Source organism: Oryctolagus cuniculus, chromosome 4, assembly GCF_051225735.1.
Source record: "Oryctolagus cuniculus isolate XC-2025 breed Fujian yellow rabbit chromosome 4, ASM5122573v1, whole genome shotgun sequence".
Lineage (NCBI taxonomy): Eukaryota > Metazoa > Chordata > Mammalia > Lagomorpha > Leporidae > Oryctolagus > Oryctolagus cuniculus.
Window position 1 is genome coordinate 147,967,008 of NC_142870.1, and position 12,069 is coordinate 147,979,076.

General features: G+C 44.5%; 1 protein-coding gene across 1 annotated transcript in view; it reads left to right on the top strand.

Moving 5' to 3' along the window:
• Window positions 1–4,820, top strand: part of ACAD11 (acyl-CoA dehydrogenase family member 11) — a 96,676-nt gene extending 91,856 nt beyond the window's left edge. The window contains exons 18-20 of the mRNA XM_002716554.6: window positions 892–1,008; window positions 1,861–1,970; window positions 3,714–4,820. Coding sequence (XP_002716600.4) covers window positions 892–1,008; window positions 1,861–1,970; window positions 3,714–3,828 — 342 coding nt within the window. The 3' untranslated portion in view covers window positions 3,829–4,820. The remainder of the gene's footprint in view (window positions 1–891; window positions 1,009–1,860; window positions 1,971–3,713) is intronic.
• Window positions 4,821–12,069: the final 7,249 nt, after the last annotated feature.

A 12,069-nucleotide genomic window follows, 5' to 3' on the forward strand; every position in this document is an offset into this window, starting at 1 on the left:
GATGACAGCTGTTTAAAAATGCCAGTGCCAAGTGTGGATGGTTTGAGGAGCAAAAGGAACCCGTATACATGCTAGTAGAAATGCACTTGGGAAAACTGGTTGACAGCTGGTTAGCTGGTACATCTTTACAATGGAATTCAGTTGGCAGTACAAAGGAATCTGCAGTTGATTCCCAGAAAAATTTGGATGAGACTCAAAGGCCCCGTGCTGAGTGAAAGAAGCCAGTCTCAAAAGAATAGATGCTCTGTGATTCTATTTACATGACATTCCAGAGAAAAATCAAAACTATTGTGATGGACAACCTATCAGTGGTTGACAAAGGTAGGGGTTGGAGGAGGCTGTGACTACAAGAGGGCAGTACTGGTAAGTTTTGTGTGGAGATGGACTGCTGTCCTGAGAGTGCTTAAACCAATTTGTATGTCTATTAAAATACAAAGAAGATGTTCATTTAAAGTAAAGAACAGTAACAACACAACAGAGGGCAGCTGGGCAGTTCCAACCCGGAACTTCTGGGAGTGATCTAGTTTGTCTATATGCAGTTGCACCTCCACACCTTCAACAATGCTGCAGTGAGAGCTTGCAGTCAGCATTCAGGAGGGCTGAAGAAAGGTACTTTGGCAATAACGAAGTGGCTCATCACACCATTTTGTCCATAAACATTAAAATATCCAAAATAAAGGATATTTCAAAACAAAATGTCTTTCTGAAATCTCCCACCTCTGTGGCATTATACAGGTATGTGGCTGGGCTGGTGCATATCATGCAAATTCACTCTTCTCTTTAAAAACACATAGAGGAAGGCTTGGCCTCGACAGCGTTTCTACCTGACCCAAGGACCTCTGACACCAGCTCATCTCCTCTCTCCTTGTGCCGCCTTCTGCTCCCTGACAGGAGGTGGTAGCTCACTGGATTGCTGAAAGTCGCATTGCCATTGAGGAGATCCGCCTGTTGACCCTGAAAGCCGCCCACTCTGTGGACACCATAGGCAGCGCTGGAGCTAGGAAGGAGGTGAGGTCCCTCAGACCACCAGTGGCGGAGCTTTCTCTGGCTTCTACCACCAGCTGGGCATTTCAGGTCACAGACACCTTGCTGGCACTCAGAAGACTGGGAGACCCCATGGCATCTGGTTGAAAGAGCATACATGGTGGTCACTGGCCAGGTTTTTTTTTTCACTGAGCTGCTTTTGGGAATCATTTTCAGTCCATCTCCAGCTTTCTGGAGATGTAGCAAGAAGGAATGTTGGAATCCTAGGCTTTGAGAGACCTGGGATGAATTGTACCTACTCTGCCACTTTTTTGCCATCCTCATGGCCAGAGGCAAGGTGTCTCACCCTTCTGCCTTTGGCCTAGGTTTCTTGTGGAGAGTAACAGAGATGACATGCATAGAATGCATCATGCAGCCACACAATAAATGTGTCATATAAGGCATCTCTCATCCCCAGCCTTCTCGTGTTTCTGGCTTAGATGGAATAGGGGCAAAATCACTTAAATTGCTAAGAGAAAACTGATTAGTGAGCAGCAAAGACCCTTTAAGTCTTTTTTGATTTTCTAAAGTGGTGAGCATGATTTATCAGCTGCTTGAAATCTTTCTGGCAACAAGGCAAGTAATAAATAAATGAATATACTCTGATTTGCATGATGTATCTCCTTCCAGAAGGCCTGTATTGAGTGAAATACGGCCAATCACTGCACAATAGCAAATCCCTTTGTTAGCTTTCACGTAAGATGCTGTTTTGGCGGTGACTTGGGTGTGGGAAAGGTTGTTTGTGTCACTTCACAAGAACTTGACCATACAGAGCATGCCCAATCCCAGCACATCACGTGTGGCCTAAGAAAGGAGCATCCTTTGTGCACCTTGCAGATTGCAATGATCAAAGTGGCCGCTCCACGGGCCGTCTGCAAAATCATTGACCGGGCCATCCAGGTGTGCGGGGCGGCAGGTGTTTCCCAGGACTACTCTCTGGCTTACAGGTGAGTAGGCTTCATTTAACAGCAGCTGCATTTGATAGGCTTCGAGACAACACTTTCCAGCACTCTAATTGTTGAAGAAAAAATAAAGATACCAACTTATTTCAAAGTGTAAGTGAAGTGATAGTTTCTTTAATATGCAGCTCAGCACCCAGAAATAGCCTCTCTTGTGACTACAATCAGCACCTGGCTCCACTGTGTTAACTTTTTTTTTTTTAAGATTCTACGTATTCACTTGAGTTACAGAAAGTTAGGGGCAGAGAAAGAGAGAAGTCTTTCATTTGCTGGCTCACTCCCAGATGACTGCAATGGCTGGAGCTGAGCCGATCTAAAGCCAGGAGCCAGGAGCTTCTTCCGGGTCTTCCACATGATTGCAGGGGCCCAAGGACTTGGGTCACCTTCCACTGCTTTTTTCAGGCTATAGTAGAGAGCTGGATCGGAAGTAGAGCAGCCAGGACTTGAACTGGCACTCATATGGGATGCCAGCTCTGCAGGCGGCAGCTTTACCTGCTACATCACAGCACTGTCCCCCACTGTGTTAACTTTAAAGACAAAATTATTTAAAAGACAAGAGAGGGAGGTTTAGGGCTTGAGGAGAGAGAGAGAGAGAGAGAGAGAGAGAGAGAGAGAGAGTCCTTGATCTGTTGGCTGGAAGCAGCCAGGGTTGGGACAGGCTGAAGCCAGGAGCTAGGAACTTAATCTAGGTCTCCCATGTGGGTGGTAGAGACTCTTGAGCTATCGCCTACTACTTAGCAGGGTGCTAGCATCAGCAGCAGAGCCAGGACTTGAACCCAGGCATTCTGGTATGGGATATAAGCATCTCAAGCAGTGGCTTAACAGCTGTGCCAAATGCCCACCCTAACTGTGTTAACACTAAGGGTTACCCACCAAATGTTTGCCATCTGCACAGGGAGGCAGCAGCTGAATCTGCTGCAGCAGTACATGGCAGTGTGCATCTACTGTACAGATTCTGATTTCCAGAAGATGAGAAAGAACATCCTCCATTCCCCATATGTCCATCTCTGTATGTTCTCTGTCACAATAGAGATAATTTCTTGCCCATCAGTTTTTAGCCTTAAAAACTAAAGATGCCTGTGGCTTGCCTCAGGTCTCTCTTAATCCTAGCAACCTCTAGGAACCTGGAGTTAACCAAGCATGAGATTACTTTGCCATTTAATATTCTGTTCTCCCAAGCTGGGAACTTTACTTTTTAAAAAGTATTTATTTATTTAGTTGAAAGGCAGAGTTACAGAGAGGGAGGGAGAGAAGGAGGGAAAGACATAGAGAGAGAGAGAGGGAGAGATCTTCCATCTGCTGATTCACTCCCCCAAATGGAAGCAGTGACCACGGCTGGGCATATCCAAAGCCAGGAGCCTGGAGCTTCTTTTGGGTCTCCCACACAAGTGCAGGGCCCAAGCACTTGGGCCATCTTTTACTGCTTTTCCAAGACCATAGCAGAGAGCTGGATTGGAAGTGGAGCAGCCAGGACTCGAACCAGCACCCATAAGGGATGCTGGCACTGCAGGTGGTGGCTTTAACCGCTATGCCCCAGTGCTGGTGCTTATCTGGTAACTTTAGCATGGTGTTTCAGAAGCCCTTTGGCTTACTTTCTGTGATTTCCCTGTATTCTTTTTCTTATCCCTGCCCTGGCAGGATGAATGTGTTCTTGGTCTAGAGTTAGAGTCATGCTGAGGTATCATGTTCCTCTTTGCTAACTGCCACCATCCCTGCTCTGGCTGTTTTCAGGTATGCCCTGATGCGAACATTGCGCTTGGCAGATGGACCTGACGAAGTTCACCTCTCCACTGTCGCAAAATTGGAGCTGCGTGACCAAGCCAAACGGTTGGCAGCCAGGATGTAGGGAGCGCACAAAGTCTGATTTCCACACACCCAATCAGCTCCACATCCATGCCTCATATTTCTGCAGCAGGCTGGCCACAGGGTTAATCAAGCATTAGTCATGATTTTAGCAGCAGGGATTTTATGAATTTCATCAATGACAAAGGCATATAAGTAATTTGGTAGCTGTTATAAAGGTAACTTGTAAAGAGATCAAAGTACACTGCAAAGCTAAAGCATAATCTTAGCAGTAGTGTCACATTTTGATTTTCAGGAATTGTTCCATGTGAGTAACTCCAGGAATAGTTCTTCATTGCTCTGAAAAAATAGTGGGGGCCCTGCTTTTTTTTCTTTTACACTTTAGGGATTGAACACTTTGTAATAACGTCTGCCCTGAGAAAAAGCCATGCCTGACTGTTTTCTACTTCAGGTAATTACAAACCTCTTCGTAATTCAGCAGGAATTATTTATGCATAAAGTCTGACTGTAGATTAATGTTTACTAGACAGCATGAGAAAATGTGACACACTTTAATTGTTTATAAGGTGGTGATGAGAACAGTGGGCTGTCTGAGCTACAAGAAAGTTGTTGAGTTTTGAGGAAAGAAGAAGTCTGCTCTGAAGGCCATCGTGTCCCTGAGAACACCTGGGTGCACGTCCCTCTGGCTGTGAGGTCAGCCCTGGCCCACGGAGTGTGATTTTTGGACACTTGAAATGTGGCTAGTGAAACTGGGGAACAGATTTTACATCATTAAACATTTAAATATTGTTTCTCAATATCTTACTCCAAGTATGCTCAGAGTGACTTGGGTACATGAATCTACTTCTTCAACTATAAATTTTATGAAATCTAAACACACAACAAGTATTTTGAATGAAAATTTAACCAAGAGCAAGACTTAGTATGAAAAAATGCAAAATATCTCATTAATACTTTTTAGTATTATCAAAATAGTTATCTTCAATATTCAAAATATTGAATAATAAAATCTATGATTAAAATTTATTTCACTTATTACCTGAGTCTTGGCTCTTCCTTTTTTTCTGTCTGAAAGGATCTATCTACTCAGAGTTTCCAGTTGCCAGTTACAAAGTCACCTTATCCAAGTGTCCTCTCTTGAACATTATTCTAAACTAGCACCGCTGCTGTGCCATTTTCTATCTCCTCCTCTGCCTGCCTTTCTCACAACACTTATCATCTGATGTATTTCATGTCTATTCATTATGGCCTGTCTTCTCACTGAAGTCTAAGCCCACTCTTGCCCTGCTATGTTCACTTATCTCTCTTTTTGTGGGAACTTATTTTGTGTGTGTGTGTGTGTGTGTGTGTGTGTGTGTTTGACAGGCAGAGTGGACAGTGAGAGAGAGAGACAGAAAGGTCTTCCTTTACCGTTGGTTCACCCTCCAAGGCTGCTGCAGCCGGCGCACTGAGGCCGGTGCACGGCGCTGATCCGAAGCCAGGAGCCAGGTGCTTCTCCTGGTCTCCCATGCGGGTGCGGGGCCCAAGCACTTGGGCCATCCTACACTGCACTCCCGGGCCACAGCAGAGAGCTGGACTGGAAGAGGAGCGACTGGGACAGAATCCGGTGCCCTGACCGGGACTAGAACCCGGAGTGCAAGTGGAGGATTAGCCTAGTGAGCCGTGGCGCCAGCCGGGAGCTTCTCTTGGGTCCCTAGAACTGTACCTGACATCCTGTAGGCACTCAAAGATTATCAATGAATGAATGAGCATGGATGGGCATCCAGCATCCATGAGAAAGCAAAGTATTCATTTACAGATCTAAAACAGAACAGAGTCAAAGCCTGAGCCCACCCCACGAACACAGGAACTGGGCTTCAGACCCAGGGTGAGTTAAGGGTGGCTGCAGAAACTCCAGGTCTGAGAAGGGATGTGGGTGCGCCAGCAGTGGAGTGCACAGAAGTCTGGGCAGATGAAATAGGTGTGTATTGAATACTTAACAATCCAGGGAGGGAATGCATTTTTCTCTCCTGGTGTCTAATCCAGTGGAATCAGCCAGAAGAGTGTGAGCAGCTCCAGTACAGACGGAAGTCGGGATAAGAAGAGCAACAAACCCATTTCTGGTGATGGCTAGAATTTTCCAAGTAAGCATGAATTCCTCCCAGAATTCATGGCAGATAGAGGTCCTTTAGGCTTTGGGATTCTGCTACCGTGTTTGTCTTCTCTTTTCCAGCACCTCTTTCTCATTGTGGCTCTGTGCTCACTGCACTGTGATGTGCAAATTTCCCCTGAGCTGTGTGAGGCAAAGGTTTTTCCCTGCCAATTTTCATCCAGAACATGAGAACACGTAGGGGAGATGATGGCTCCCGGAGCAATGCCTCACCCTCAGCACCCCATCAAGTGCTGTTAGAGTCTCCTGAAGGCCTTTTATGCAGCTCTGCTCCCCCTGCTGCTGGTGGCTGCCTCCACCAGGTCAAGGGGATGCACTACTTTTGAGTGCGTGACAATGAAGGTTGAGACACCTCCCATCCCCACGGCCCCCACCTCTCTGACTCCAGTTTCTATTGCTCCATTTCTCCTCAGCAGCCACCTATGTGCCTACCTCAGGGTCTTTGTCCTGCATTTCTGTTTGCCCAGAAAGCTCTTCCCCCCACATCATATCTTTGAGGCTGGTCCATTCCTGCCAGTGCAGCCTTCGAGGGATTCCTTCTGACAGCTCCACCTACATTCTTATCCCCTCCCAACACAGGCACACGCACACACACACACACACACACACACACAAACATGTGCATGCGCCCCTAGCCCTCTTTTCTCAGAACTTTTCATCATGCAGCACACTCCCTTATTATCCTGTCCTCTCCTCCTGCTAGCAAGGATGCTTTAGCAGAGTGGGTCTTGGTCTGTGCTCGCTGCCACTTCCCTGGCAGCAGAGCAGTGCCTGGCAGGCAAGCACGAGTGGGCACATGTTGGACACTTGCTGGCTGCAGGAGGGGCCCCAGAACTGATTCCCATCAGAGTGTGCAGCTCAGTCCCATGGTTGCTCACTAGATGCCATGCACGCTCTCAAGACTGAGCTGCTATCCCCCTGCTGGCTGAGCATCAGAAATGCCCAAGAACCCCAGCTGCCGCTGCTGTGATTTCAGGGATTTCGAATGAATCAAAGGTCAAGAGTGGCGCTGTCCTTCCTGACAAACCGCTGTGAATCTGCTAGAGTGTGTGGCTGCAAACCTCAGCAAGAGACAGACTTGTGCAGGAAGGAATCTTTCGGAGGGCAGAGGAGAGAAGGCTAAGGAGCATTACAGAGACACAGGTGTGACTGAGCCGCCAGAGCAGTTGAGCAGACCGCCGGAAGGACTGCCCTGTGTTTGGGCCCCCAGCTGACCTGGTCCTCCAGTTCTCTTTGCCCTGGCCTAGTTTGCTCAGGCTCTGAAGATTATGTGGTTGGCCAAGCACAGGTTACAGGGCTGCCCTGAGCTGTCCAGGAGGAGGGAAGTTCTTCAGTGCTGCTCAGGGAAATAGAACACAAGGCTCATTAAAAAAGGAAAATGAAATGTGAAATTTGTTTTATTTTACCTAATACAAGCATACCTTGTAAAATTTACAGTTAAACTAGGCTCACATATCTAAGTTGTCCTTAACATATTTAAATGTTTTCAGAAAACTAAATGATCAGTGTTTAAATGTTCATTAAGGGGCTGGTGCTGTGGCACAGCCAGCACATAAAGCCACCGGCATCTGACATGGGCAACGGTTCATGTCCTGACTACTCCACTTCCTGTCCCATTCTCTGCTAATGGCCTGGGAAAGCAGAAGATGGTCCAAGTGCTTGGGGCCCTGCCACCCATGTGGGAGACCCGAATGAAGCTCCTGGTTTCTGCCTGCCACAGTTCTGGCTGTTGTGGCAATCTGGGGAGTGAACCAGCAGACGGACAATCTCTCTGTCTCTCTCTCCCTCTCTCTAACTCTGACTTTCAAAATGAATAAATCTTTAAAAAAAAACTAAAAAATTCACTTTATTGTACACGCATATATATTTTTCATCAACTGAAGATTTGTGTCACTCCTGTGTCAAGGAAATAATTTTTTAAAAAATTTAATTTATTTTTTATTTATTTGAGAGAGAGAGTTACAGAGGGAGAGAGTGAGAAAAATGCCGTCCATCTGCTGGTTTACTCCCCAAATGGCCACAACGGCTTGAGCTGGGCCAATCTGAAGCCAGGAGCCAGCAGCTTCTTCCAGGTCTCCCACATGGGTTCAGGGTCCCAAGTTCCTAGGCTATCTTCTACTGCTTTCCCGGGCTATAGCAAAGAGTTGGATCAGAAGAGAAGCAGCAAGGACTAGAACCTGTGCCCATATAGGATGCTAGCACCACAGGTGGAGGCTTAGCCCACTATACCATAGCTCTGGTCCCAAGCAACTATTACTGGTGCCACTTTTCCAACAGTTCATATGATCATTAGCATTTTTTAGCAATAAAATATTTTAAATAAGTAATGTGTATTTCCATAATGCTATTGCACACTTAATACCGACCACAAGTACAGTGTAAACATAACTTTTATATACACTAGGAAACCAACAATGTCCTGTGACTCACTTTCTTGCATGTTAGACTTGCTGCAGTGGTCTGGAACCAAACCCCCAGCTCCTCTGGGGCATGCCTATATAGTCACACATTGTCATTTCGACATATAATTTATATAAACAGTTATCAGTAAGGTATTTTACACTTTCCCTCTAAAACCCAGTGTATTTTACAGTATATCTCAATTTAGGAGCTTCATTTTCAGTGAAAGTACTTAATTTGTAAAAAGCTAACTATATGTATACTTAATATAATTTACAGTTTAAAAAGTAGGCTCATATGCCTAAGTTATTCTAAACATTTAAGTTTGCACAAAATGAAACTATCAATTTTTAAATGAGTTAATTAAAATTAGACATTCAGTTCCTCAATCACCTTAGCCATAGCTCAAGTACTCTACAAACACATGGAGGCAGTGGTTGCTGTACTGGACACTCAGCTCCAGCCCCCTGGCTTCCTCAGTTACCAAAATCATACTTACTAAGTGAAAAAGACTTAGGGTATTGTTAGAAATGGAGAATGAGGGTCTGACATTGTGGTGTGGCAGGTAAAGCCACTGCCTGCAACACCAGCATCCCGTATGGGTGCCAGTTCGTGTCCTGGCTGCTCCACTTCTTCTTCTTCTTTTTTTTTTAAAGATTTATCTATTTTGTTTGAAAGGCAGAGTTACAGAGAGACATAGGCAGAGAGAGAGAGAGAGAGGTTTTCCATCCCTTGGTTCACTCCCCAGATGGCCAGAGCTGCACCGATTTGAAGCCAGGAACCAGAAATGTCTTCCTGGTCGCCCACGTGGGCACAGGGGCCCAAGGATTTGAGCTGTCTTCTACTGCTTTCCTAGGCCACAGCAGAGAGCTGGATCAGAAAAGGAGTACTCAAACCAGTGCCCATATAGGCGGCAGCTTTCCTGCTATGCCACAGCACCAGCCCTGCTGCTCCACTTCTGATCAAGCTCCTTGCCAATGGCCTGGGAATGCAGTGAAAGATGGCTCAAGTACGTAGGCCCCTGCCAGAAGCGTGGGAGACCCGGAAGAAGCTCCTAACTTTTGTGTGCCCCAGCCCCTATGGTTGTGGCCATCTGGGGGAGTGAATCAATGGATAGAAGATATGTCTCTTTCCAAAAAAAAAAATCAATATTTTTAAAAAATGGAAAATGAAAATATATTTGCAAGTTACCTCAATAACAAATAACCACAAATAATACAATTTAAAAATGGTCAAAACAAACAACCCACTTAAGACATGGGCCAAGGACCTCAACAGATATTTTTCAAAAGAGGAAATCCAAATGGCCAACAGACACATGAAAAAATGTTCAAGATTACTAGCAATTAGGGAAATGCATATCAAAACCACCTTGAGGTTTCATCTCACCCCAGTAAGAATGGCTCACATTCAGAAATCTACCAACAATAGATGCTGGAGAGGATGTGGGGAAAAAGGGACACTAACCCACTGTTGGTGGGAATGCAAACTGCTAAAGCCACTATGGAAGTCAGTCTGGAGATTCCTCAGAAACCTGAATATAACTCTACCATACAACCCAGCCATCCCACTCCTTGGAATTTACCCAAAGGATATTAAATTGGCAAACAAAAAAGCTGTCTGAACCTTAATGCTTATTGCAGCTCAATTCACAATAACTAAGACATGGAATCAACCCAAATGCCCAGCAACAGTAGACTGGATAAAGAAATTCTGAGACAGGTACTCTCTAGAATACTATATAGCAGTCAAAAACAATGAAATCTGGTCATTTGCAACAAGATGGAGGAATTTGGAAAACATCATGCTGAGTGAATTAAGCCAGTCCCAAATGGACAAATATCATATGTTCTCCCTGATCTGCGACAACTGAGCACCAAAGGGGAAACTTGTTGAAGTGAAATGGACACTATGAGAAACAGTGACTTGATCAGTGTTGTCCTGTTGATGTACAATGTAATACTTTATCCATTTTAGTATTTTTTTTTTGTTCTAGTACTATTGGTTGAACTCTGTAATTAACACACAATCATTCTTAGGTGTTTAAATTTTAACTGAAAAGTGATCCCTGTTAGGATTTGGAAAACATTATACTGAGTGAAATAAGCCAATCCAAAAGGGACAAATATCATATGTTCTCCCTGATTGGTGACAACTGAGCACCAAAAAGGAAACCTATTAAAGTGAAATGAACACTATGAGAAACAGTGACTTGATCAGCCCTTGCCCTGTTGATGAACAACTTAATACATTATCCCTCTTAGTATTTTTTTTTTGGTTTATTTGTTCTACTTAATACTTTTGGTTGAATACTGTAATCAATACACAATTCTTCTTAAGTGTTGAAACTTAACTGTAAAGTGATCGCTGTTAAATATAAGAGTGGGAATAAGAGAGGGAAGAGATGCGCAATTCGGGACATGCTCAAGCTGACTTACCTCAAACGGTAGAGTTAAAAACATACCAGGGGATTCGAATTCAATCCCATCAAGGTGGCATGTACCAATGCCATCTCACTAGTCCCAGTGATGAATTTCAGTTCACAATTGATCATAATGATAGGACTAAGAACCAAAGGGATCACATAAACAAGACTAGTGTCTGCAAATACTAGCTGATAGAATAAAAAAGGGAGAAAACGATCCAACATGGGAAGAGAGATACACAGCAGACTCAAAGAATGGCAGATGTCCTAAACAGCACTCTGGCCTCAGAATCAGCCCTTAAGGCATGCAGATCTGGCTGAAAAGCCCATGAGAGTATTTCAGGCATGGAAATCCAAGACACTCTGGAAAAAAAAAAGGAAAAAAAAACTAAATGAAAGATCTCTGCGAGTGAGATCCCAGTGGAAAGAACGGGTCATCAAAGAAGGAGGTACCTTTCTCTGAAGGGAGGAGAGAACTTCCACTTTGACCATGGCCTTGTCTAAATATAATCAGAGTTGGTGAACTCAGGTTGCTTCCATAGCCTTGGTAGCTCATGACACGTGCCTAGGGTGATTACTGATGCCATAAAAAGAGTATAAATTTGCTAAGTCAACAACAGGAGTCGCTGTGCACTTACTCCTCATGTAGGATCTTTGTCCTTAGTGTGCTGTACATTGTGATTTAATGCTATAACTAGTACTGAAACAGTATTTTTCACTTTGTGTTTCTATGTGGGTGCAAACTGTTGAAATCTTTACTTAATATATGCTAAACTGATCTTCTGTATATAAAGAGAATCGAAAATGAATCTTGATGTGAATGGAAGGGGAGAGGGAGTGGGAAAGGGGAGGGTTGCAGGTGGGAGGGAAGTTATGGGTGGGGGGAAGCCATTGTAATCCATAAGCTGTACTTTCGAAATTTATATTCATCAAATAAAAGTTAAAAAAAATAAAAAATAAATCTTTTAAAGACAAAAAAAATGGGCTAAAGATCTGAACAGGTTATCTCTCAAAAGATATACCAAAGACCAACAGGTATATGTACAGATGCTTAACATCACTGATCATCATGGAAATACAAACATAAACCCGTTTAGGGTATCATCTCACCTCAGTTAGAATGGCAGTTACCAAAAAGAAAAATACCAATGCTGGCAAGGCAGGAGGGAAAAGGGAACTCTTATAAGTTAGTACCGCTGTTATAGAAAACAGTACAGAGGCCAGGGCCGTGGCTCACTTGGCTAATCCTCCGCCTGCTGCTCAGGCACCCCAGGGTTCTAGTCCCAGTTGGGGTGCTGGGTACTAGTCCA